Below are 27,198 nucleotides of genomic sequence, written 5' to 3' on the forward strand. Positions count from 1 at the left end.
TCAGCATTAATGAATAGTCCTTTATCCTATTTTCTATTAGAATATTCCTTGCAGTGTAGTAGCGAACGAAGCACTGAACTGAGACAGACAATCCCAAACTGCAGTGGACCCTAGGACTTAGTTTACAAAGCTGCTGTGTTCTGTCTTCATATTTTCCAGTTATTGGAGGGACCTGACAGTACAGAACAATATCCCAGACAATATGGCTAAAGGAAAGACAGGCTACCGGGATCAAAAATCCATGCTGCCATGAAATGATTGTCTATTTTGTTTACCAGAACAACATGCACACAATAGCTCAAAAACAGCTTTGCACCTGCTGTGCATTGTATTTGGAGTGTTCTTGAAAATGTATTGTTCTGAAATCACTGCTGTCATGACATTTGATTCCTGAATCCTTTAGGCAGTCAAGAGCTAAACAGCTAAAGCACTAATTTGCCATGCCTTCACAGAGACACACTGCCACTCATTTCAATATCATTATCCTGCCTGCCTCGAAGATGGATTGCACCCATGGTTTGCCTCTGGTATAAGGTACTACCATCTAGTGCCCTCCTGTTTTGAAGACACAGGGGCTTGTTTGGCACCTCAAGGCAGCCAGCCCAGCCCTCCCTTGCATTGGAAGAGCTTCACTGATTCCAAAGCTATATGAATGCAACAGAGAAGAAGTTCTCTGAGGACTCCATTGCAGTAAGTGCAGGACTATTGCAGCGAATGCAAAGCTGACTCTCTGGAATTTTAAACAGATATACAAAGGTTCTTTTTGGGATGTTAGTCCAGCTTTGGATTTTAAAAGCCACTGATTCCTGACCTGGATTACTCAGTTATGGGAGTAAAGGTTAAATTGCTGTAGAAGCCAAAATCCTTTGAAACATTGCAAAGAGGTGATGGGAGATGATCTCTCATCGATATTACAGCAGAGCAGCTCTGATCCAGAATGGTGCAAAGAGCTCTTTATTTCTGTGTAAATAAATGAGGAACTGCTGGTACTCAGCACTCTGCAGGACCAGATATTTTTGTCTGAGTGTACTCAGCTGTAGCTGAGCCAGCTGTAGCCCCTGACGCAAATGTGTTTAAGAGGCAGCACAGTGCAGGCACTGCCTTGTGAGCTGAGACTTATGACCTACTGTCAGAATTGCCCTGAGTTCATTTGGGGATCTTGGGTCAGTTCCTACAAGAGCTCAAGGGAAGCCAGGCTGAGAGGATCTTGAGTCAGATGCCCCACATCCATGAGCGCAGGCTATAATCTCTGTTCTTCCAGTTACCTCCATCTGTCTCTCAAAGATCTTGGATGGAAACCAGCAGCTCTTGTCCTGAGACTGTTTATGTACTTACCCATATCGCCTAATACGTGAGCACCCCAATGGTACTACAGTAGGGCTTTCATAGTCCCAATCCATATATTAACACCATGTGTTACAGAATTCATATGAGAAAGGCTGGATCTGCCGCTTCCGCAGTGCAGGCTGTTACCTAGGGCAACGAGATATGAGGGGCTGCAGACCATTTCGCTGTTGCTTTCTCTGCATGACTGTGAGCTGTATGATTTCCAGTTTCCTTTGGGCAATGAATTCTCTATGGCTGGCCCTGGATACAAGAGCAGTTATCTGCCGTTCCACGACATAAATACAAGCCAAACAATGCTAATGTACAGCATTTTGGTCTGCCTGGCAACAGCTGCTGACAGGGTCTGACTCTTCTCGTTCAATACATGCCTTGAGCTTCAGAGATTTTATAGGAGTTACTCCTGGTTAACACTTCAAGATACTGGAACCTGGAGAGGTGAAGAAAATCTAAAACCAGAGATGGTATATTTCAGTATTTCAAGAGTGTGATTGTTGCCTTTACATTCCAAGACCTTTAAGGTAGCAGCCATATTTTAATCATACATAGGTAGAGGATTAGCCTATAGTTACTGGCATCTCCAATTATTACTATTATTGCAATATCTATAGTTTGGTTAGGACTTTCCGAGGATGTGCAAGTGCTGGCAGACAGGTACTGGGAGAAAAGAACTGCAGCAAACACATGTAGTAACAATGATAATTAGAAATAAGATGATTTGGATGTGCAAAGTTTGAATATGTTGTCTGTTAATTACATATATTACAACTTTAATGCTTAAAATGCATTACTTTCTGGTATGGAGTTCATATTCTAATAGAATTGCTGTGGCTAGAATTACTATCAGGAGAGTTTGCCTCTTGTTATCAATCAATAATCCTTCACATAACAAAGGATGACTATAAATATTTCCCCCTTTTGAATCTGAAGTTCACTGTTACCCATTACACTTTGGTTCAGAGGTCTCTGAAGCCAAGGTTTAATTTCTGAAGTGATCAATATTGGTGTTTGCAGCATAAAAGCCAAGGCTGATGACATACATAGGAGCCATACTATTAGAGAAAAGGTTATTTCAAACAGAAATAGCTATGGCCTTAGTATGACCCTGAGCTGTAATCTGGTGCATAACTAATCAGAAAGCTCCCAGCAATTACATGCCAGTAGTTGGTACAGGAAGGTTGCTGGGAAATTCTGATTAATCCTTGTTATGGTGATCAGCTTATTTTGTGAAAACAAAATTCCTAATTTTTTAAAAGAAGGATTCAAAACTACTGTCACCATTTAATCTGTCTCAGATATTTGCACTGTTATCAATGTGTAGTATCTTTTCTCTTCTCACAGTACGGAAGCCAGGAGAGGCTTCACAGCAGACTTTGAAGTCACAGTTCAGTTTGAAGTAAACTTTTTGGTCCCTTTTTTTGTAGCTCAAATATCCTACTTTCTGACCTTTTTTTCAGCTGCCTGTACTTTTTTCCTGCATCCTCCTCTGTCCAGCAGGATGCCAGAGCAGGGCTGCTGCCTGGGGAAGGCGGTGTGTCTGTTGGTCTCAGGAAGGCAGCTGTACTGGAGCAACCTTGTCCACTGCACGGGTGAGGGCAGCAGAAGGCACATCAGCACCATTTTACAGAACAACTTCTACTGTCAAAGTCCCTCAAAGATAGCATCAAACCATTTAATCTTCTTTTCTCAGATGAGCTGAAAGGCAGGGTGTTAAGGAGTTGGGCAGAGGAACCTCACTCCCTCCAGCCCCTTCTCCAAGAGATTTTATGGCACTGCAGGGTGTGGTACCCAGGAGTTACTTTCTGTTGATATAAAGCCCCATCCAGTGAGATTCAGATAGTCCCCATGGCTGCCTCCTTTGCTGAGGAGCCACTAGAGGGTGTAACCAGTTCTCTGCACAAACCCTATGGGAGCAAGGCCATTTCCCTGTTCAGGCTACAGTAGGATCAAAGGGTAAAATACTCAGACAGCACAAATTCAAAGAAAGGCATGGTCTCCAGAGATAAATAGCCAGTGATATGGGCGCTGAACCTTTGAAAATTTGGGTACACAAGTTCTCTATTTAAGCTTTTCATCCAAACTAGGATATAGTATAGAAGGACATCACTTGACTACATGTGTGTAATTCTTGATCTCTTTAGGAACCATAGTTTAAGTTTCACAGAAAAGCCATTTCCCCCTACTTAGGAATAAGGACAGTCCTTTCTTTTAATCTCTGGAAAAATATAAGAAAGAGCCTAATCTTATGGCAGCTTCTCTTTCAGCAAATGTGAGAGTCTGTTGTGATCTTGATAACTTAATTGAACACTACAAAAGTTATTAACACTACTTAAACAACTGCCAGAAAATATAAAGACTAGGAATATACCTTACAGGAAAATAAGGCTGGCATTAGTATGATCATCCTCACTGCCCAGACAGCAGCCCCCCAATACCTGAGTAGAGATGGTGACAGATTCAAATGACATATCAATTTTAAGTTAATCTAGCAACTCTAAACTGCAGGTCAGGAACAGCCAAGAAAGCAGCTGAAAATCACATTCTCTACAGCATAAGGGAAAGAGAGACTGGGGACTCTCTTAAATGGAGTAGCTGGAGCACTGGGTGGAGGGTGGGTTGGGGGCCTCAGGTGAGAATGCTCTGGCAGTTAAAGCTGGTTAGTGCACTCAGGACCCTGAGTACCTGCTGCTGCCAAATGCAAAATATTTTCTCAGTACAGCCCACATACTCTAAAATACCTGCCACGTCCAGTATTGGTGCTGATATTTGGGATCAGTCACTGAGCCTGATTTTAAAACTCATTATTAGTGTTTAGTTTTTATTTCAAACAATTAGTTCATTCTTAGTAGTTTCCATTCAGCAGCGTTCACTGTCGGACCTGCTGCCTCTGAAAGTGTATTAGTAGTAATTAACCTGACTCAAACAGTAACTGCAAAACCTTAATGAGCAAGATGCTATTTTAAAATACAGTGTTGAAAAGATGGGGATATCTACAAATGATATAAAATAAAGTTGATAAATACTCTGTGTGCCATGTTCAAGGCTGCAACCAAGAAAGGGACATTTCTGGGTATGTTCCCATTTTTCTTCCAGCTTTACTACAATTATCTTAGACAAATTGTATGAATACCTTGGGATTCAGTTCCCAGCTGAAGAGTTATTTCCTTATGCATCATTATTAGTATTGAGATTTTAAAGTTCATTGGTGGGTTTTTATAATGCTTGACACAATTCAATATATTGCTTTATTTTTTTTGCACAGCTGATTGCTATTCTTGAAGGAAGTATATTTAAAACAAGAGACAGACAGGAAAATAGTGTGTAAAATTATATGAATTTATGCTACAAAGGAGCAGTAAAGAAAGGGTTAAGAAGGGGGTGAAACTATTATTTCCCCACCTGAAAGCAGGTACCAATTAGGAGCAGGTGTTGTTGCTAATAGTGGCATGGAGAATGGCTACAGGGTCTGTTCCAAAGTGCTGTGAAAGAGATACTAGCTGGAAGAAATGAAACAAGAAGGTAGATTGTTAGGTATAGAAGGAAATATAGAAGGGAAGATGGAAGGTGGTATAGCGCATGGGAGGTGAGGTTGGAAGGCTGTGTGTGTGACCTAAAGGCTGTGTGGAAGGCTGATCTGAGGATTAAGACTTATACTCTGGATGGAGACCTAAAGGATGTGGGAAGCTGCAAGGGTGTATGGCAGGACTGAAGGCTGTTAGGAAGCTGGAAGGATGAATGGCAGACCTGGAGGCCAGGTGGGTGGCTGGAAATTCATGTGTTGCATGGATGGGCCAGAAGCCTGATCTGAGTCCAATGTTATCGGCTCATGTAGCTCAGAAACTTGAGAAGGAAAGAAGTATAATTAATTGTAAGAGATCCTGTAAGAGATTCCAGAGCCCAGAGAGGCAAGAAACAATTATAGTTTACTTACTAGCACGTTAAATGATTAGGTTCTCTTTCAGTCAGGGTGACTGCAGATAGTAATTTTGTGGAGTCAGTTGTTAAGCTAGAGTTCTCAGAGCCTTCAGGGCTACAGCAGGTGGAAGAAAAAGTAGAGACTGTTCAGATGTTATGGCATCTTAAGAGGAAGCAGCATTTGAGAAGAGGAGGCTGTTTACTCTGAATGTCTTTATATCACTTAAGAATGAACTTGAGTAATAGGCTGGATGGACATGGACATAGTTCTGTATGATACAAAAGGAGTAGAAAAGCCCAAGTGGATGTTCTGTTTCACTCCACTTGTTTTCATGAGTTGGATAGTGGAGCAAATCTGCACCACAGTCTGTGGGTGTGTTGATCAGGCTTGGAGTATTAACCATTTTGACGTTCAAAGGCTCTGTTTCTTCAAAAACGAATAACATTCATTTCAGCAGTATTTGTGAGTAGTGGATCAGTGACATACCATCCAGGATGTGCTCAAATATCTGCTTCAGCATTCATTGGTATCAGTAAGTGAGGGTTTAATAAATGGCTGTAATATGTTCTCCTGGGTGTTACAGCTGGCTTTCAGTGCTGCCTAGAAGCACAGGCTCAGTGAGCAGGGTGGTGCTTAAAGTTTTCCTATGGTGTTGCTCTCTGCTGGGATGTGGGGTCAGATGCCACAAAGGTCCTCACGGTTAAGAGATTTCTGCCAACTGTCTAGACTGGTGCAGCAGCAGATGCACTGGGAGCTGGAATCCCTCTTAAATCAATGCAGACTCCAGCAGATGCGTCACCTACTCAAATCCACTTCTTTTAGTGCTGCGTACGTACTGATAATGCATGGTTCAACTTACTTAGCTGCCCATATGCAGCATGCCTCTTCCAGTGTCTTTGGAGCCGTGCTCTAAGTACAGCTGACTGAAAAGGGTGCTCTGCTACTGAGATGTGCTGGCAGATATTTCTAGTTTGCAGGTCCAGGAGAGATCGTGCTGATCTACATCAGTGTTGCTATAGATCTTTGAAACAAGGACTGAACACCTCTAACTCCAGGTGATACCAATGCAAGCATGGGTCTTTGGTACCTCAGAGAATCAAAAGTCCAGTGTAGACAGATGTATATTTGGGAGCTATTAGGAGGATGGCATGCCACTTGATCCATATGCCCCTGTCCACTTTGAGGTCTTGTCAACAGTCTCATGTGTTAAGTCTGACATGGTTTCATTCCTGACAACAGACTAGTCCTAATTATGAACCTACTGCTTTTAGCTGCTTTCAAACTATTTTGCTCTTGCTTCTTTAAGCAGAATGTCTTTGCATTTAAAGATTTCCCTCAGTATAAACCAATTCGAAGGTCTCCCAAGCCAGTGGGAGATGTATGGATATCTGCTTTTGGCACATTTCTCCCCAGATTTTAACACATTCCTCCCCAAATTTTGACTTTTCTGGGGCAAAACTTTAGGTGAAATTATTCCTGCTCCCCCAAGCCTTCTTCAAATAATTCTCAGATGTATACTCAAACCAACCAAACAAAATTATTCTTAAACTGTATCTTTTTATTGGCAGTTAAATGGGAAATTGTCTATTTCATGGGAGTAAAAATCTCTCTGTGATGCCAAAGTGCTCAGCAGAGAATCACTGGAGAAGTACAAAGCATTGTTTAATGCTATATTCCATGAAGTGGACTTTTGCCTATTGGGAAAAAGGTCCATAAACGGATGTGGGATTTAGATACATTTTATTCAGTTAATCTGTGCTGGTCAGCAGAAAGTATTTGCAGTGGGGTTTCCTGGCAGACTAAAGAGCAATTTCTTATCTCATCACAGAACACTGTACTACTCAGCCTTAGGCAATTGAAGTCCACGGTGCTGTTGAAGTCAAAGCACCGGCCTTATTTTATGTTGGCTGAAGGTCTAGCCTTGTGCATACAGTGTTTAGCACATCCCAACATATGAACACTCCATGTCCCAGTAGCTGGACACTTGAGTTGACAGGGAAGGTCTTTGTGCATTAATGGAATGTTGCAGAGAAACTCTTGTGCCGCCTCTTGTAGGACAAGTTTTCTCAGATGCAGCTCTGTACTCTTTCTGCACTTGAAGCTTACTTAGAGACATCTTTTTTTTTACTGTGTGGACCTACTTGCCTCTTAGTATATATGGTCCCCGGATAATTTTAGGCTTGCTACGAGAGGAAATGAGGCTTTTATGCTCGTGCTTTGTCTTTCTATCCCAGCTGGCCCTTTTCCATATAGTTTTAGTAGCTCTTGCCTGGTTTTGACAAAGTATTAAAACTCTTGGTTTCCTGTAATTCTTGTGAAAATAGGTTGTGAAAGAGACGGTCATTAATTTACCCTACTATTAGACATTATGGAATCAAGACAGAGTAGGGTGATGAAACCCAGTAATTGTGCTGGTTGGGGAGGAGAAGAATAGGTCTGGGAGTGTGGTTGTGTGTGGTGAGGTAACATCTTGGCCTTGGTGTGCTCTGGTGCTTGATGCAGTGCTTTGCATGGGGAGAGGTAAATGAAGTGTAGGCATGATGTGCACTGATGCACATGCTGTCAGGTTATCCCTCTCTTTATCTATCTGCTGCACACCAGGCTTTGGTGTAACTTGTGAAATCACCCTGTAGATTGTGTCTTTCTAGAACCTTAAATCCGTTATGGCTGATGGCTTAGAGGCAAAGCTGAGGAGAATAACCTGGGAAGAGCTCAGGGGTTCAGGCTGTGGGTAGGTGTGAGGAAGGACCAGCTCTGCAACATCAGGCATTGGGCAGGACAAATTCCTACTGCCTGTTTGTAGGTGTGTGCAAGTGTCCAGCTGCCCTGTGTGATTGCACTGGTGGGTGCACACAGAGGAGAGTGCTGCAGCCTCACACTTGCAGGTCCCCAGCACTGAGAAACTACCTTGTGGGCAGGTTCTTCAGGACAGACCTCTGGTTTCTGACAGCAGGCCTGTCCTAGTCAAAAATAAGAATGTGTAGTTCACAGTTGCCAGGCCAGAGGGAGTAACTCCTCTTTGATTTTTATCCTCAGTTACCCGAAGGAAGGATGCAAACCTTACCCTAGGGGATGTGAAAGGAGTGTATGTTATGTGTATCTGCCACCTGAGAGCACCCAATCAGTCAAAGCCTTGGTGTTCAGAAAAGTCTGGATAGGAGCTCCTTTTTCCTTGTAGACTGCTCAGAGTAACTGAGTGAACCTCAGTGCACAGATGTGCAAACAGGAAAAAATCAATAGTCTCTAAAGCCCAATATCCCACTCTACATAGTAACTGATGTTGAGTGTTTGAGAGATGGCAATAAAACATTGGAAATGCCTTTACTGTACTTTGTAATGTGAGAACCTGTTTCTTCCTGTTCAGCTAACATTTGGCATGTGTCCAAAAGCCCTGAGTATCAAAAGCCCTTATGATTCTTACAGATCCTATTTTTATCCCTGTGTCTTTCTGGCTCTCCTTTATCTGCATTGTTATGAATTGCAACAACAAAAAAAATTCTGCTTCTGTCAGGGAACGTGCACAGCTGCTCCTCGGGGAAAGAAGCAGTCCTGGTGGTCTTGGCTGAGTGGATCCCGCAGGTGTTCTGCACTGCCAGTGCTCCAGTGGTTGGTTGCAGGGAGAAAAAGGTGAAGGAGGTGAGAAGGAGGAACAGTGCAGTGGTCTGGATGCTAGCAAGAATCAGGGTTACCGTCACACTGGAGGTGACTCAGTGTATCAGTGGCAGAATACAGAGGAGAAAAATGTGTTCCCATCTTAATGTCCAGAGACTCTTCTCCAGCACTCTTGCTGCTGCTGGAGGGAATGGCACAAATATTGTGCCTGTGCATCCACCTCTGACAATGCATGCTGCATTGGCGGTAAGGTGATCATGGTGTTTAGGAGTGTGGGAGAATGGTGGCCTGGCATGCCCAGTTCTATGTTTACAACTGTCTCTGGGTTACCCAGTACCTCTCTCATCTGTTCCTTTTGCATTTACTTGTCTTTCATTTTATTCCCCTGACTCTTTAAGCCAAAAGGTATACTTTGGGTATGTGTTGCACAGAAAGGCTCTTAGCCTCGCTTGGGTCCTTAGGCATTTTCAAATAACTCTGCATCCAAGCCTAAATCCTGGATCTAGCTGCTCTTTACCCTTGTGCCAGTTACACATTGGTAACTTTGGGAATCTCTTTGTCAATCTTGCCAAGCAGTTGCCTAGCAGGACAGAAATGCCTCCTGTTCTTGCTGATGTGCAAGAGGTAAAGCTGCAGAGGTGAAGAGAGCTAGATAAAATAAACCCTGCGGGTGCAGCAGCAAGTCCTGCCCACTGCTTGGCCTATTAAGACTCCACTCATCTCCCTGGCAGCTTCTCTAATCTGGCAGTGATGGCACTGTTTTTTGTGGGTTTTTTTTAATAATGATGGTAATAGTCCTTGATTAGCCCTGGATGTCTACACAGCTTCAAGATGGCAACAAAAGTTCTTTGGCTAGGTTGTCTTCTGATCTTCGCTATATTCACTCCTGCTTCTGGTGGCTTACGTGGGAGTAAATGTGCATCAACAGTGGCAGAGTTCTTGTTTCCTGCTGCTAAAGGTGACCAAAAATATTTTCCTTATCAGTTAGGAAATCACTTTAAGCAGATCAGTGTAATGAGATTCTGAAGCCATATGGCACTGGAATTAGTGTCTTCTAGTGCAGTAACTGCATGCTGTAATTGCAACAGTGCTGTATACTAAAAGTAATTTCAAGAGCAGAGGTATTTTTTCCTCTGCTCATTCCTTTAACTCCTTGGGGCTTAAAACAATGCCTGGGATGTAGGGAGGGAGAGGGAATGCTGGTTTGCTTTTTATTAGTTGGAAGAAAATAAATGGAAGTTAATAGAAAAGACTAGTTTCAGTTTCCTAGCTGAAATGGAATGGATGTTACCTGTAACAGCACCAAGAGTGCTTGGAAAATAAAGCTTCACATCAAGCTGCTGAAATGCCTTGTGGCTTATCAGATTTATGATCTAGATTGTGGGGAAGTCAGAAAGAAGGTCATGGAGGTATATGCAAAAGGAATGGTGTGTTTCAGCATAGTTACCAAAGAACAGTTCAAACTTCAGATAAAACATCACATTAAAAATAGGAAAATGTGAAGCTGGGGTTTCAGGAATGAAATAGAGGTTTTTTTTCTTAGCTTCTATGTATATCTATCTTAATAGCAGCACTGGATTTAGATTACTCATTTCTCAGCCTTGTAGAATACAATACACAGATTGGGGGAGCTGCTGCTCTTCATGAATAAACAAGATATCTCCTGCTGATCTCACGGAGGGGGCGTGTTTTGGGGTTTTTAAATCGTTGGTGAATAGGACAGGCAATTTTTGAGTCTCATCTACTAAACTTTCTTGATCGTTCTTATAAGGCTCTGTTGGAAAAAATATTGCAAAATATTGTCAGAATTTCCCTCAATTGTTTTAATTACTGTGTGGGGTAAGTTGCAAACAAGGAGTGTTTTACAGTATTTTCTAGCTGCCTCATTTACGCCTGCAGCAGAAACAAACTTCTCTTCCTCCTTCCTCTGGCACATAAATGCTGTTCCCAAACTCAGTTCTTTACTCTTCACGAGAAAGTATGCCCATTGTGCCTAGCACCACTGAGATCCACTGTGTTTGTTGCATGTTTCATGCTTAACAGTGATACGAATCGTTGGAGCACTGCTTTTTGGGGCGGAAGCTTATTAAATAAGAAGAGATATTTGGCTTAAACTGGTTTAACTGAGTTGACTCTGAATTTGTGGCAATCCTCTGGCCACACAGTAATGACAGCAAGCACCTTCCAGCAAGCTCCAATTCCAAGGTGAACTGGCATTTCTAATGACACTAGGAAGTAGTGCAGTTCCTCAAGCTGTTTTGGTTAATGGTGTCTGAGGATATCTGGGTGGTTGGGTTTTTTTAATTTCTGATGACACTTTCTTACATCTATTAACTTGTTTGCTTATTGACAGTCCAACCCAGATGAAGTTGCTAGGCAATGCTGGCGATTTGTGAGCAGAAAATGACCTCTTTTAGCTTTTCCAAACATTTTGCTATGGATGTCTGGAGCAGGAGGGAAGTAACTCCCTTCCATTCTGTATTGCCTATGGAGAAGACCCCAGGAAGCATGCTTGCCATTTTCAGTACCTGCTCCCTCCACTGTCCTATTCTGCATGTGAAGAACAGTAAGGTGCTCTTGGCATCAGACTGATACTTTTTAGCTAATGGAGGAAAATTGTGACAACCCAGTTACCCCTGCTGAGTGCATGTTTGGTAACGTTACATAAAGGCATTCGTGCAAGCCAGCCCGTGCAGCAGCTCCTGTGCAGATACCTCCAGTGCAGTACAGAAGAGTACACAGCTACAGTCAGCTTATTTTTTTGTCTGGAGCTGGGTGGTAGCAGTGGCACCCCCAGGCAGCAGAGATGTGTATTTAGCATTGTAATGGTTCAGTATGTTCTAGGGAAAAACTGAGACTTACATGATTTTTAGGTAATTTTCCTGGTGTGTGCTGTGGCTACCAGAGCTTCAGAAGCTCGCACCCAGGGCAGATTTTTTTTCTTGCATACCACTTCCAGCATCAAGTCACTCCTTTGGAACAGAGTGTCTCACAAATCCTCCTGTTGCTAAGCCACATAGATACTGGTGGGAACAGCGTATGCAAGGGAGTATGGCAGACAGAAGCATGTTGTCACAAATGCTGGATTCTCCCCCACTGTATATCTATATATGCACAAGATTGAAGTGCAATTATTCTGTGTATATCAGACATAAACATGAGCATGTTGTCAGAAAAGCTTGTTTTCCAAGGTACATCATGTTTGCTTGTGCATGGAAGGACACATTGAGCCCCTGTAATGAAAGAAAAGGGAATGGAAGAAAAGCTTTAAGATAAAAATTTTGGTTTATGTTTCTGGTTTTCTTATCTCATGATGACAGGTTTTCTAAAAATTAATTCTGCCTCCTGTGCCACTGCTCTCCCTATCTGTAAAATATTTCAGTCCCCTGGGGATGTCTCAATGGAAGCTCTAATAAATATGTTACAAATGCTAATGAATCAGGTCACCCAACAGCTCAAAGTGTCCTCACTTTGCAGGCAGGGTTTTGGCAAAGGCAAAGAGCAGGAGGGTGACCAGCTTCAGGCCATGCAGCAAATTTGGAGGAGGGAAAGGAGCATTAGTTCCTTACTTTAAGAGTGGAGATCCCCTTTATAGCTTCCTTTCATCAAAAGGAGTGTTCCTGAGACACTCCCAGGCGTGGTAGCTCAGTTTGTGTGAGCTGGGTTAGGGAGCTGAAACAGCTCACTGCATGGTTGGGGGAGCAGCAGAGCTGGCAGGGGAGAAGCTGCAGAAATTTGTGGAATTGGGAAGAAGTAGGGCTAAGTTGACTTCTGTATGCTTCAGCTTACAGGCATTTATGCCTGTCCATCTAGTTATTCACCATTTTAGTAATGGCATCGTGTGAGCCTTTTTTCTTCAGGGCATCTTTATTCCCTCTAGTTCATTCTCAGATTTGTATTAATTAGGCTTCATCTTTCCCACTCCATGTCAGGGATCAGCTGTGATCTGAGAGGGCCATGAGCTGAAGAGCAGTGGATATTAACTATGTAATGTGCCAACAGGTGGTAGTGCTTGAGGCAGAGGAAGGCAAAGACTCTCCTGGCCTGTGTAGAAGATCTTTGCAGGAAGCTTGTTCTGTGCTCAGGTCCCTGCAGTTGAGCTCTGCGTTGCAGCTTAGCCCTGATTCACTAGGTTCTCATTGTATTCTTTGCACTGTCAGCAGTGCTGGCCTTGTGCCTGTTCACGCATCTCCTGTGCAGTCCCTTCCTGACCCCAGGGAAGGCTCCTTCTTATTTCACTGCATCAGGATTGAGCGCTCTCTGCACTCAGTTCTCCAAGTACTAGTTTCTTCACAAGATTCTCTGACCAGTGATTTGTATTATAGTAACTGTTAAAAGGGAAAATAGTCAAACATCCAGGACCTTCAAAGAGAGATTTCTAAATGTATGTTTCAAATATCTCATTTTGATGTCAACCTGATGGATTCAGCTTCTTTTTAAAAAAAATTTGGGTGGGGGTTGCACAGCTAGCAGAGCATGTCTGCCAGCAATATTTCGTTTCTGTCCTCCATTTGCTACTCTGTTCATTTAGATTATCAGATCTTATGAGCAGGGACCATGCACAGCAGCAGAGGGCTTTTCTGTACAGTTGCAGCCTCCCGGTACCACTGCCAATATGAGTAATTGGTTGAGCAGCTCTGCAGAGCAGTCTCCTTGCACCATCCAAGCTGAAATGCGGAAGTAAATAAATCCATTCTCAGTGATGAAGAATCATAAAATCATAAGCCCAAAAGGGATCAAAATCAGGAAGAAAAACCTTTTCCTAAAGAAAAATTTTTTGTGAGCATATCTGGTATGTTCTTTAAGAGACATTCTGTGATCTTGCAACCTGCTTCTGGGATCTTCTCTCTTCATTGTTGCTTATAAAATAGCTTTAAATTAATGATAAGGAAGCCATTCAGGACATGGGCTGTGCTGAGGTTCACAGCTTTCATTCCGAATGGGAGAATAAAGTAAACTGATATTGAAAGCAAGGAGGGAGAAACACACACAGTCAGTAAGCCTATAAAAGTCTTAGCCAATTGCAATGGCGAACATCCTGCTGGCGAGGGTGACCTTGAATGAACTAAGTGGGATAAAGTCACCAGCCTGGACTGACGGCTGAAGAATCAGGCTGGATTCCAGCACGCTGAGAGAGCAGATTCCTGACAAGAGTCTCCTGAGCTGTGGCAATGGCTTCTCGGTGTCGGAAATGTGGACAACAGGTGCCCAGGAATCCACCTTTCACTGCTGTCCGGATAACAGAAGGAGAAATGAAATCTTATCATGATTTTATAGGAGGATGCATTAGACTGGAGCGCATGACAAAGAAAGGTATGTGCAGCATCTTTAAAAGCTGTAGCATCTTTTCTTAGTGGTAAGTGCATTGCATTCCTAGGAAATTTGCAAAAAGAGGTTATTTTTCTAACATTGTCTCTGAGGAGTCAGTGATAAAGACAGACAGCTGGCTGGATTTGAATATTAACTCAGGTACGAGTGCATCATTTGACTTGGCTGTATTTTTCTGGGATATTTGCAGTGATTTGACCAAGAGGAGGTTAAAATGAACACTAGACTCATTCTGAACAAATGTTTATTTCACTCGGGTGTTAGACACTGAGGTTTATATGTATGTCTAGAGTAGGTATTTGCTGCGCATGTAAAATAACTTTTTGAAATTTAAATAAGGAGATGGGGAAGCGGGTTTCCTGACCCAATTGACCCTGTCACTCTGTGCTCCTAAATTACTCTGTGGAAGGGTCAATATTTTTCTCACTGTACTCCTAACAGAAACTTGGACTATTGAGCTTTTTGTGCTCTCTATGAGTCAGTCTGGGTACAGGGTAGTATTCCACTCTGAGAGGGTTGCTAGTATAAGATCGTGGTGTCCCAGCAATTTGTGCTAATTGCATGTTAACTCTGAAGTGGAGTGATGGTAGTTGAAATCTATGCTGTTGACTGTTTAGTCACATATCAAGACTGCTGAATCACAGAACACTTTTTCTCTATATGTCATTTGAGAGGAAGATTAACCAAGGAGCACTTTGGTTTAATTTGCTCTGTTAACTTGAATAAATACTTGGCAAACCTCAAATCCAGAAATTTATAACATGTTCACTGGTATGTGACAAAAAGATCCCCAAATGCATGCAATATGAGTGTACTTTCAAGTTGAATTGTTTATTATGATTTAATTAGCTCTTCAGCAAAGAGAGTTGCATTCAATCTGGTAAATCGAGAATATTCTGCAGAAAAAGAGGTGGACCAGAAGCAGGTCATCTGCTGGCAGCTACTGCTTACAAATTGGGGTTTGCAGCTGCTTTCGTTAATAGGGCTCTAACGCACAATGCCAGGGTTTAAAAACTGCAAAGCCAGTCCATTGTACCTCTGCTTCTGTTGGCCATCTACCCATGCTCATTTTTGGGCTCAGTGCCTACCTATGCGTTGTTGTATTTGGCTGACCTTTCAGTAACACTGATGTTTCCAGTTGCACTCTTTGTAACGAGGCATTCTGAGTTCAGCGTAGCATGGCAGAAATGTCTGGTATCTGAGTAAAAGACAGAAGATCCTTCCTGAATCTTTGATCAGGTGCTTCCAGGTTGCTTACGGCTTTGGGGGCCCATGGGCCTGCTGGAGGCAGAGCTCAGGCATCTGCTGTTCTTTTTCTTCCTGTAGGTAGGGAGGGGAAGACACTGGTAAGAGCTTTGCCATGGTTACTGTTCCCAGGGAAACACCTTCCCTGCTTCTCATGTTGAAAGATGACCTGGCATAGTATTATGGGCAGAAATCCCTTGGAAAATTATTTTCTGCTAGAGAACAGATAGTGTGTCAACTAGTCTGAGCCTGTTGCCATTTTGTGAGGCAGAAAGCATCTTTGCTGCTTTTGGTTTAAATTCAACCAAAGAAGCCACAGGAGGGGCAGAAGTTAGGTTATTGCTAGGGTCAAGGTACCTTCTGCTGCACGTATTGGAGCTATGTGAACTGTGAAAATACAACAGTGACAATTCTGCATGTGGTGAACATGTTAGAAGGGGGCTAAGGACCTGGCAAGGTGGCACAGGAATTTGTAACACCACCACTGCCTGGGTTCTTTTCTCCTGCTCTGAACTGACTCTGACCCTGTACTCATGTCTTCTTTTGGTCTTAGTTTTCTTATCTGTAAAGTAGAAGTGGTGGGAATTACCTGCCTCCATAAATAGTGGATCCTGATGATGTTGCTATGACTATCCTTTGAACATTAAATCAGTTTCCCTTTGCAGTAGGTGCCGCATAAACACAGGGGAAGAAAGATGATCTGTCCCAGAGACCTTGGGCTCTGCCTGCCCAGTCTTGCTAGTCAAAGACTCGTTGACAAACTCTAGGGGGGGATGTGTGCCTTTTTCTCTGGCTGGCTCTGTCTGAACATAGTGGCAATGCAGGATCATGGATCTCTGGTGTGTTCTGACTTGACTCTCACATAGGGGTACCCTTTCTGTAATGTAAAGATCCAGCTGGAGTGTTGTTGAGGACTAATTGGCTAGTGCTTACTCCAAAGTATGAAGCATTTTTCACATACAGACCACGTCTGTGGAGCCCTGTCAGTATTCTGTGGCAATTTTATCTCTTGTACTAAATATCATAACCGGAAGAGATGGAAGGCACACAGGTAACTACAGGAGAAATAGAGGCCACGTGGTTGCAGTCAGGCCCACAGTGGCCTGCAGGTAACCTACCTTTCGTCAGCAGTACCCCATAGCAAGCAGCACTGTGCCAAGCTAATCCAGTTCCTGGGTCATGCAAATTTAAGGCTTCCTTTGAATCAATGTGATTTGTTTTGATGAGTGGTTAAAAGTGTGGTTGTAGTCTCCTGTTCATGTAAAGAAATGGAGATATTTCCAATGCTTACAAAAAGAAAGTGCCACTGTGAAGGGCCAGTTGAAGGGCAGTTTCCCTATGGCCACATGATGACTGCTCAGAGCTCCACAGCCCTGTCTCCCTGCAACCGGCAGAGGAAGGACCTTGCTGCATGAGCTAGCCTATGGGTCTGCTGAAGTCCTCTCTGGGGTCTGATGTACAAATGGTGCTATTTTGAGCAGTAGTATGTGATCTTGAGACTCTCTGGGAGCTGCAGCTCCAAGGTGCTGTAACTGACAGCCAAGGGGAAGGAGTCCCCAGAAAGCTAGGCAAGACATGTGGCAGGGCCTCCAGTCCAGAGCTGACCCTCCTTGTAGTGGTCTCAGTTCCTCACCAAAAATATACTGAAGCTGAAAGCAAAGCATAGCCTCTTGTCATGAAATACATCATCCTTGGACAGTGGCTTATGTGCTTTTTCAACACTGACATGACTATTCATGTCACCCAACTGCAGATTAACATCTTTTATGCTAGAGGACACCTCCTGCCAAAATGTCCCCCCTTGTCCCCAAGATGCTCTTAGCCTGCCTTGTTGTGATGCTCGAGTCCTCCAATGGGACCACACAGCTGCTGGGGCTTAACATGGATGGATGAGCATTGGCTGATTAGACTATGTCTCTGCATGCTGTGGAGCTTGAGGCTGCATGCAGATTATATATTTTTAAGTGAATAAATGTGTGGTTTTTAGCTGTGCTCAAGGCTGGTGGCTGCTTAAAACAGGGTAATGAGTCTGTAGATACTAAGGATTATGCAATTAATTACTGAGGCTATTCAGGATTTTGCTGCTGCTGCAAAATCACGCAAGATCCTCCTTGCCAGTAGGATGCGTATGTCTTGTGCTAACAGAGTATTTCTGATTTCGTCCTTCTGTAGGGCAAAGGAACGATGCAGTTCTGCCTGTCCAGCAATCATGGGCACTTGTTCTCAGTCTTACTGCTGTGTCTCTCTTACTGCTGGAAATTAAAAGCAGTTCTTCAGATCTATCTGTTCAGAGAGGAAAAGGGGCTGAAGTATTGGAAGTGGTTTTAGAGCAGTTAAGGATTTAAAGATAGAAAATGGCTTCTATGGCGCTATCTCCAGAAGGAAATCCCATCCGAATGAGATCAGGCTGAAATTTCTTTGACTTTTTGGAGCTTTTCCACTTTCAGTAGTGAAATAAATGAGAAATGCTTTCCTTTCCCACATGGCTGACCTTTCTACAAAGGTGCTGGTTAATGGGGCAAGTGACTCTTTCATGTGAAGGCTGAAATCTGCAGTGTAAGTGGAAGGTATTTCTAAACCCCTTGAGACTCAGTCATAGTGCCTCCTCACACATTGCTCAGAATTTTTCTTGGTTTATTTGCATTCAGTATCTATTCTCTTCTTTAATGTCAAATGCTACCTAGGGAACCTGGGATAAATTTATTTCGTCTGGCTCTCACTGCAAAGAAAATAGCTAAAATAAAATATTCTGTTTTCCATAGGTGTTTTCCCAAGAAAAGATCCTTATCTTAGATGCTTGTGTCTCTCTCCACCTGTTCCCATTCATATGCAGCCTGCTCTGCTACTATTAAACAATACTGAACCCTGTTTACCTAATCAGAAAAGTCCAGAGAATGGTGATGAAAATAGGGAAGGCATAGCTTGATTTCCATTTAAAGAGCTTTGAGAGATAAATAGTACTGAGAAGATCAAGAGAACAATTTCTCAGAGGGCAAGTTATAGCAGAGGCCTTCTGGGTATTTATGTTCTTTCCTTCCTCCCATGATACCAGAACAAGAAACAACTCAGTGAAATGGAAAAGCATTAAACATGGATAGACAGATTGCTGTAATTGGTAATGTTTTCTTAACTTGTGGGACTTATTACCACAAGATAATAGCTCAGTTTGCTTTTTCTGTATCATCTAAATTGTAGTGTAAACTGTCTGGGAGAAGGTTTCAGGGGAAAATGATGCTGAATGTACTGGGAAGTTGGAGAGCATCTGTGCAGAGCTCTCACCCTGGTTATGCCCATGGAGCTTATTCTCCAATTTCAGCCAGTTCTGCTGCTTCAAGCCCTGGTTTAAGACCCACTTTTGCTGTGCTAGTATGTTGATTTTCTGTACAAATTTCTGCTGCTTCTTTATTATCTGAATCTTGCTGTGGATTAGCCTGTCCAGTGAGGTTTCTAAGTCATGGACTCTCCTCCTTCATCACCTGGACACTATCTGGTAGAATTACTGGTGCTCAAATATAAAAGAATTATAAATAAAGCTTGGTTGTAGCAGCCCAGCTTCCTATTTATGTGACTATTTGAACTATGCTGGGTGTCTTGTGGCAAAAATTTCTGATCCTATTAGTTCATTCCATTTCTCAAGGGGAAAAAAAAATCCTCCAGACTTTTACAACAGACAAGAATTATTGACCAAAAATTTATTCTTTTCACCTTTTTCTAAGCCAGGATATCTCAGCAACTTTGTTCTGTGCAGAGACAGCACTTTATTCATATTCAAAACCTGTTCCTGTGAGTCATTAAATTGAGGATTGCTGAGCTCAGGCTATTTGTCTAAACTCTTGAGTCACCACCTTGATACAGGGAGCTGCTGTGGAGGCCTCTAAGAAACAAGGGTCTACATGGCTGAAGATCTGATTATGAAATTGGGATACTGTTAATTAGGAAGGTCATCCTCTGCTAGCACTGGGAAAAACTGAGGTCAGATGGGAAGAGATAAGGGAATGGGATACTCTATTCCATTTTCCTTTGACTTTACCACTAGAATCAAGAAGGGAGATCTGCCAGAGGAAGGATGAAGTTGGGGTCAACTATCAAATTTTTAAATCAAAACCACAATAAGAATCAATGGGCTGGAAATTAAAGTGAGAGCTTTAAAACGCAAGCCAATTTCCTTGTCTTAGGCCAGCTCCAGGGGAAGCAGTAGATTTGCAGTTGCCTGGAGTCTTTAATGTAAGATTAAAGAGCTTTCTAAAATGCTGGTTTAATCCAATTTCTGTGAACTTCTTGTGTGTTCAACAAGTCAAACACAATGAACCTAGTGGTACCCCCTGGTCCTGCAGTGAAAGAATCTTGGAAGATGATTTCTGAGTTAGAGGCACTTGGGTATGAGCCATTCCTTGTCATGCTTTTGGAGAGCCATACCCACAGGTGTGAACATGTGGGGTCAGATGCTTGGATAGTGCAAGTTATTTCAGTGAAACTGTGGTGTATTATAGCAACTGAGGATTAGGTCCATGAATCAAAAAAAAAAAAGGTAAACTTTCGTATACTGCAGATACTTACCAGTAACAAAAAATGAAACATCAGTAAGTATTACTCCATTCTGTATGCTGGATGCTGGTGGGACAGTATTTAGGTAGTAAAAAATATTGTTCCACTGAGAGAGGCATAACTAAGCCTTTTGTGTTTGTCAAAGACATGTTACATAAGCACACTGAAAATACCTTTACTAATTACGTGAATAAAAAAATCTGATACTTGTAAATCTATTTTATGAAACTGAAAGTGCTGTCTGATGAGCTTTCCTTTCAGCATGCAGTGGACTGAGAGGAATTTCTTGGTGCCTCTTCCATGGTAAATTCATTCCTCTCCTTGTCTCAGGAGTTCAACATAAGGTTAGCCATTTACATTCACTGGCAGAGTAGCATTTAGTCTTCTAACTCCGCAGCTGGATCTGCTGCTTCTGCAGCATCTCCACACACAGGATTAAAATGATTTTTAGAGTGTAATCATCTGGCACATTTACCAGCCACTTACATCGATGTGACACTTGTCCATAACGCTTCAGAGCTTCTCCCACCTCTGTTCCTAGAGAGGACGAGTCTCTGCAGGAAGGTTGGGAATGCTGCCCAGGAGAGGGCAGCGCACTGCGCCGGGCCTTGGCTGGGGAGCTCCACTGTGCGCTGACTCTGCTGCCTGCTTTGGGGCTCCCACTGGTGACAAGCTGGGTCTCTGTGCGTAACTGGGCTGTTGCCCGTTCACTGTGCACAAGCAGAGCTGGTAGCTGAATCTCCCACCCACAGCCTCCCCTCCAGGGAGCAAAATGTATCTAGAATGTGAGACAGATTTTGATTGTAAATTGGTGACATGTGGACAATGATATCAATATGGGCAACAGAGAGTAGCATTGCACACACTACAACTGGTAAATTCATTTGTTTAGCATGCAGTTTAGGAGAGGCTGGGGAAGGAAAGTGCAATGTGAAAACCTACTGTGCATCTTGCCGCTCCTCTAGTCTACTTTTGTCTACCTAGCAGTGTCTGTCTGTAACACTACATGTGTCTTAAGCTCTCATGTGTATCTCATACGCAGTATGGTGATGCTCTACTTTGATTTGGCACTTCTCTGTAACTACATGTAAAATCTTGTTAGTTTTTTCATGCTATACTATAAACTTTGTGATAATTTGTGTTGGTTGGCTGATGGGCTAAGGATGGAAACACTAGGTGTATTATCCTTAATGCAGATCCACTCCAGTAGCCTATATGTATAGACAACTTTGGTCTGCTCCTCCTTTTACAAGTGGGGAAAACTGAGGTTGCCTGATGACCTGGATTCCTCTCCTTGCGCCTCAATTTCCCTATGTATAAAATGAATGACATTTGTCTCCCTTTAGCCTGACTGATGGCAGGACACGTACAAGAAACAAGATGTTACTACTGCATCAGGCACCCTGAGGTAGAGACTGACCTGTATCTAAAGCTGCTGGGGTTTGTGGTAGGAAAGGGACTTTGAATGTTTCCAGGGATGGGGCATCTACCACCTGTCTGGGCAACCTGTGCCAGTGTTTTACCACCCTCATTGTGAAAAATTTCTTCCTTAGATCTAGTCTAAATTTTGCTAAATTTTTGTGACAATTTTATCAATAAACCTAATGCCAGAGTAATGAGCCAGTATTGCTTCAAACAGCTATGGATGCCATGTTATCATTGTCACACCAACATGAAAGCACATGTGTACTTTCTACATGCACCATGCAAACTTGTGTTCTGAAGAATTTGTTGAACTAGATATGTAGAACTGATTACTCCCCTGTCCAAGAGCTGGTGTCATGTTTCCAACCAAATCCATAGGTCTCATGCAGTATTCTCCTTTGTCTTTAAATGACAGTGCTATGCTTTGGTGTCTGGGTGTGCCTTCGGGATAGTACTCCAGGACAGCTATTCACAGCAGCTTGGTTTCCCTTGGCCCTGACTACACTACTATTTGAAGTTATTTTAACAAGAGCCCTTTCCATGCCTTATTCTGAGCAAGTGAATCTGTTTTGTCTCTTGCTGGGACTTACCTTTATTTGTTTGTGCTAAGCTGTGAATGCCTCCAAAGTGTCTAAGGATCTGCATGGAGAGCTGCCTGGGAGGCAAGAAGCCAGCTGTACCTTGGTGAGGGTTAAAGCCTGGGTATGGCGTGTGTCAGAGGTCTCCGCTGTGGTTTGCGTTGAAGCAGTTACTAAGCAATTTGTGCTCTTCTCCAGGAGAGCGTCAGCTCTTTGGTGGACTGTTGGTTAGATCCAGGACTGGTTCCACAGAAGGCAGCCTCTCTCCATCCCTCCCCGCCGCTTCGCGTGAACTCATTACCACAGCAGGACTGCAGAGAAGCTGGCCTGTGACACAGGGGAGGGCACATGCTTGTGAGTGTGTGTGGGTCTAAAGGGGAGGCATCACTCTTTGCAGTGTGTTTCTGTTGTTTTCTCTAGTGGGTGTCTGAACTGAGATGGTGGTGACAGCTTGGAGAAGGCTGCTGGAGGGGTGGCTGAGTCTCCTTGGGCAGAAAGGTCGGCTGTGAGCAGTATTTGTCCTGTTCACTGAGATACATTTCAGAGTGCTGCTGGCAGCAGTGGTGGCTGCTATGGCTCACTGTTTGTCTCCCAATAGCAGTAACCAGGGAAATATTTTTGAGCTAACTGGCCTCTGTTCAGGAGTGAGCAAGAAAACAGTCCTTCAGCTCTGGAGCCAAGCAGTGCCTCAAAAATTATGTGGATAGGCTCTGAAATGATTTTGCTGGATGCAACAGTTCAGAGCAGAATCAGTGACTGGAATTTTTCTATGATACTGTTTCAGCTGTGAAACTGTCTGCTGCTAAGATCTGGGGAGGAAGGAGTGAAGTCTGCCATACAGTCTGTTGTATCTCTTGATTAGCTTAGTGTCCAAGTATTGTAGCGACTGTATTTTAGCTTTGCAGTTTGCCACATGTGGTTTTTGTTATTCATGATGGATTTTAACATGATAGTGTGGGAATGTGAAACCTTCTTTTGTTGAGTTCTGTTCTCTGAGCAGGAATTTTTGTTCTAGCAATCCAGCATCGTTGTGAAGCACGGATTTTGGGAAGAAAATGAATTAACTTTTCTCTGCCAAAAATTACAAACCATCAAGAAGTGTTTACTACTGAGGGACTAGACAAGGGGCTGTGCCATGCTGCTGTGTATCTGGATTAATTTCTTGAAGCTGTTGCTAAGATTAGACCTTGGCCTTTAATGCCTTTTATTTGGGAAGTTTCTGTTTTGGGGGAGCAGGGTGTAACATCTCCCCCTATAAATATCTCAGTGTATGCTCTGTGAAATCAAGCAATGTCTAGCTTAAAAAAATATATTTTGCTGAGCAAATGACATGGAATGGTGTTTTTGTTTCCTTAGCTCTTTGCTGATTATGGACAGTTCATAACATATAGTGAAGATTTGTTAATCATTGCTATCTCTTGTGATTTTACAGAAATATTAAAACAAGTGTCTTCATAACAGGACAGGATATGAAGTCACCTAAACTGAACAGTGAGAGTATATGCCTTAAGAATTTTATATTAGTTTGTATAATTTAGCTTTTATTTGGAATAATTAATCAAGTATTTTTAGATGTGTGCAGAAATGTATGGTGCATTCTGATGGTAAGTAGTTGCCAAAATCCTTGTAGCATGACTATAGATATATATTTGTGCACACCAATATATTTTTGTAGAATGTACCAACAGTAAATCAAAACACTGGCTTATTTTCACTTTATTTCTAGTTTACTTATGTAGAAGAAAGATTTTTTTTTTTTTTTTTGATTCACCAATCAATTTTAAGACATGTTCTTTAAAAACAAACAAAAAAATTCCAGCCAAAGAATAACATCAAAAGACTGTCTTTCAAGAAATGGTTAAATGGAAAAAATGCCAAAATCTGTTTCTTCACCCAAGGAAGTCTACCAAATTTGAAGTTGGCTTAGAAAGCTGAAATAAACCCTAGAGGGTCATGTTAGCAGTAGCAGCACTGCATATAGTAGCAGGGATCCATCCTGCCTGGGCTGGTAACACCCTGCTTGCCAGTTTGGCACAGAAGTGAATAATTGATTTTTAAACCATAGATAGGCCTGACTGAGAACCTACTTCACTACTTCTGACTCTTGGCGTTCCCCGGACTCAGATTTTAATTCTGTATCTGAACTTCCTGGCTGTTCTCTATCATTTTAGATTAATAGATATTTAAATGTTTAACAAAACAGAACTCGAAGCATGTGTGCATTTCCACTAGTTGCAGTGCAGCTGCACATGGACTTTGCCTTACATATATACCTGAGGAGTCTGCTGAATTAGCAACCACCTGAAAGTCTGGATCTAAAGCCTGGGGGAAGTTCAGGTCTGGATCCAGAATAACTGTGGTTCACTTGCATTTCCAATGTAAAGAAGGAGCATGCTGGACTCTTTGAGTTGAAAGTCACTGCAAGCAAGTCCTTGAAAAGTCCTTGCAGTTTGCTAGTGGCTGGTACGATCTTGAGGGTAAGCTAGAAATTTCCCTGTTATGTAATGGCAATGTTGACCTGCAAATAACGGGGAATTCTGATTCTCCCCAGTGTCCCTGCCTCTCTGATGCCTGCCTGTCTGTACTACTTACCTTCTTACTTGGACAGCTTTCAAATGTCTCATTTAGTGGTTGCCACTAATGTCTACTTTGAGCCCCTCTTGAATCTTTCATTCAGTAAACTTCAAGCACAGGTGTATGTTAATGGGTTTGCATCTTTAGGGTGGTAAGATTTTTCCCAGTCACTGCAGCAGCCCAACATACCTACTCAAGAAACTGAAAGTGAGGAGATTTCCAGTTGGGAGGACATGATTTCGGTTCTTTGATATAAACAGCTCTCCTTTCACTCCCTTCCAAGTCAGCCACAGTAGACTCCTAAGGTGCACTATACCTGCTTGTAAAAACAATTTTTTTAACTAAGTCCATAACCACTCCTGGAGCACAGGAAAACACAACCACTAAACAGGTCATTTCAATCTGTGACCTCTCCACTCCTATAGTTTTATGTTAAAAGTGAACATCAAATTTAGTCAACAAGGTGAACTGAAATGCAGTGATGCGAAGTAATTTAAGCAACCTTTGCTGAAAGACTTAAAATCAGAAGAAATGTTTAATGTGCCTGCAGCAGAGCAAAGCTCAGGTAAAGCTGTATATCCTTCATGAGGTTGCGCAGAATGCTTTGGAAATCCTTAGCATAACGAAAGAACTTTAGAGCAGATCTGCTGTGCAATAGAAGATCACATCAGGCACCAGTTCAGCTTCTGCCCAGGTAAACACTGAGGCTCTCAGGTTTTTGAACTCTTCAAAGAAAGGTATGCATTGCTAACCCTTCCTTCTTTCATTGACATTGTTTGGGAAATCTTGCAAGGCAATTCCATCCACACCATGGCCTAGATCCGTCCCCTTCTCAAGGGATCAGAGCATATCAGCAGTGCATCACTCAAGGTGGTTAGTTTTGCTCCTAACCTTGCTTGTTTAGATTTCTACTAGGTTAGCGTACATCAAGTTGGGTTTGCTGTTACAGTTAAAAAAAGAAAACTAAGGGATACCTCCAAACATGAACCAGAGTTACTTAAATATTTTATAACAATCTTCTGTCTTTGGAAGTTAGTTAGCAAACTTTGCTAGGAAACTTAGTTTTAATGAGAACAGAAATTGCATTTAAACAAGTTCACTTTGTAAGTTTTACAGTTGTGCCTGGTTAGCAAATGATCTGAGGGAAAAGATGACACCATTCTCCTACCTATGCTGTATTTTGGCTTTTGCTCTAAGCTGATCTAGGTGATCTCTGCTGGAAGAGGTAGTCCTGGCCTTGCCATTTCCCACCCCATGCCTTACTAGCATTGTACCCTTCAAGCTCCTTTGCAGAGAACTAACCCAGATAAGAAACAATCCACTAAGAAAAGGATTGCTTCACTTTATTTACAATATCTTTTTTCCTGGCTTCATTTTCAGTTGACTCAATAGGGGTTAGCAAAAAAAGAGGTGGTGGGAATGTGCAGAAGAATAAGAGAAAGAATGGGATTTCCTTGTTTATAGCTGAATTTTTAGCTCCTCTTTAAAGCAAACTGTAGCACAGACAGCTTCTATCAGTAACCGATCTTGCTGTTTCTCTGTCTGGGATGAAAGAATAAACAACCCTTTTCAAAAAGTAAACAAAGGGCACAAATTTGTGAGGAAGGAAAACAAATAAATTGAAGAAACCCAAGCCAAAAGCTTCTTTCTCTGGTGTAGTAACTTTGAAGATCTTTTTGGCCTTCAGGAAGGGAAACATTTTGCTTAAGGGCTTGCATTGGGAATTCTGGTGGGGTGGGACAGAACATTTCAAATCCTTTAGCCTGCTTAAACCTTACCAATGAAGACATGCATGTTTTACTGTCTCCCTAAGGTGTTTAATTCTTGAAACGTAACTTAGCTCTGCTAGACCCTTAGCTAACTGTATGGGTGGCTGTTTGTGTGCAGAAGACACAGGGCTTGGGACAACATTTGAACTGTAGGTACTTTGCCACTTTTGAACTCTGGATTTGTGTGTTGCTTTTTGGTACTTTATAAGATGTATGAAAATGCATAACATTAGGTGTCCTTTCATGCCCTTCAAATGAAATCTCTGGCCTTATAGCTAGCCCTATCTGATCCTTTTCAATCACATCAGCAATCTGTTTTTTCCCCAAATCGACAATTTTGATTTGAATGCTGTGAGGGTCATTTTTGACTGAGCTTGCACAGAGTAGAAGTAGGCTGATGTACTCTGAGTTTAGCAAAGATTTTATTTCACTCCCAATTGTCTTCCTTCCCAGTGAATTACAGTATTAGGCTGTCATTTAGAAGAGATGAACTTTGCTCTGGAAATTTGTAACCCATTATTGCAAGATTAGTGACTTTGTATGGGAGACTGAAACAACCCCCTCCTCTAGTCAACAGAAGGCCAGGCAGTTGTAACATTCAGTCATGAAAAACCAAAGAAACACCGGTGTCCTGTTATGGCTGGTTGCCTTTGGTTGTCTTCATGGAAAAATAGGCACTGCTGTGTCAATCTGCTCGATGCAGTCCAGTCTTTCGCTCCAGCAGGTCATCTTTTCAGCACTGTTGGAAACCATTAGTTTCCATTAGCATGTAAACTAGTTTCTCTCTGCTCAGAGAAGAGGAGGGAAGAAGATTATATTCATTGTAGCTTTTAGTCAGCTGCTGTTGGCGTAGCCCTGAAGG

The 27,198-nt window shown here is 42.4% G+C and overlaps 1 protein-coding gene across 1 annotated transcript in view; it reads left to right on the plus strand.

Moving 5' to 3' along the window:
- Positions 1 to 14,043: 14,043 nt before the first annotated feature.
- Positions 14,044 to 27,198, plus strand: part of MCF2L2 (MCF.2 cell line derived transforming sequence-like 2) — a gene marked incomplete at its 5' end in the record, with an annotated part of 165,038 nt that continues 151,883 nt past the window's right edge. Inside the window, one exon of the mRNA XM_082003683.1 lies at positions 14,044 to 14,185. Coding sequence (XP_081859809.1) covers positions 14,044 to 14,185 — 142 coding nt within the window. The remainder of the gene's footprint in view (positions 14,186 to 27,198) is intronic.

The sequence above is a fragment of the Phaethon aethereus genome (assembly GCF_964289735.1).
Source record: "Phaethon aethereus genome assembly, chromosome: 9".
Taxonomy (NCBI): Eukaryota; Metazoa; Chordata; class Aves; order Phaethontiformes; family Phaethontidae; genus Phaethon; species Phaethon aethereus.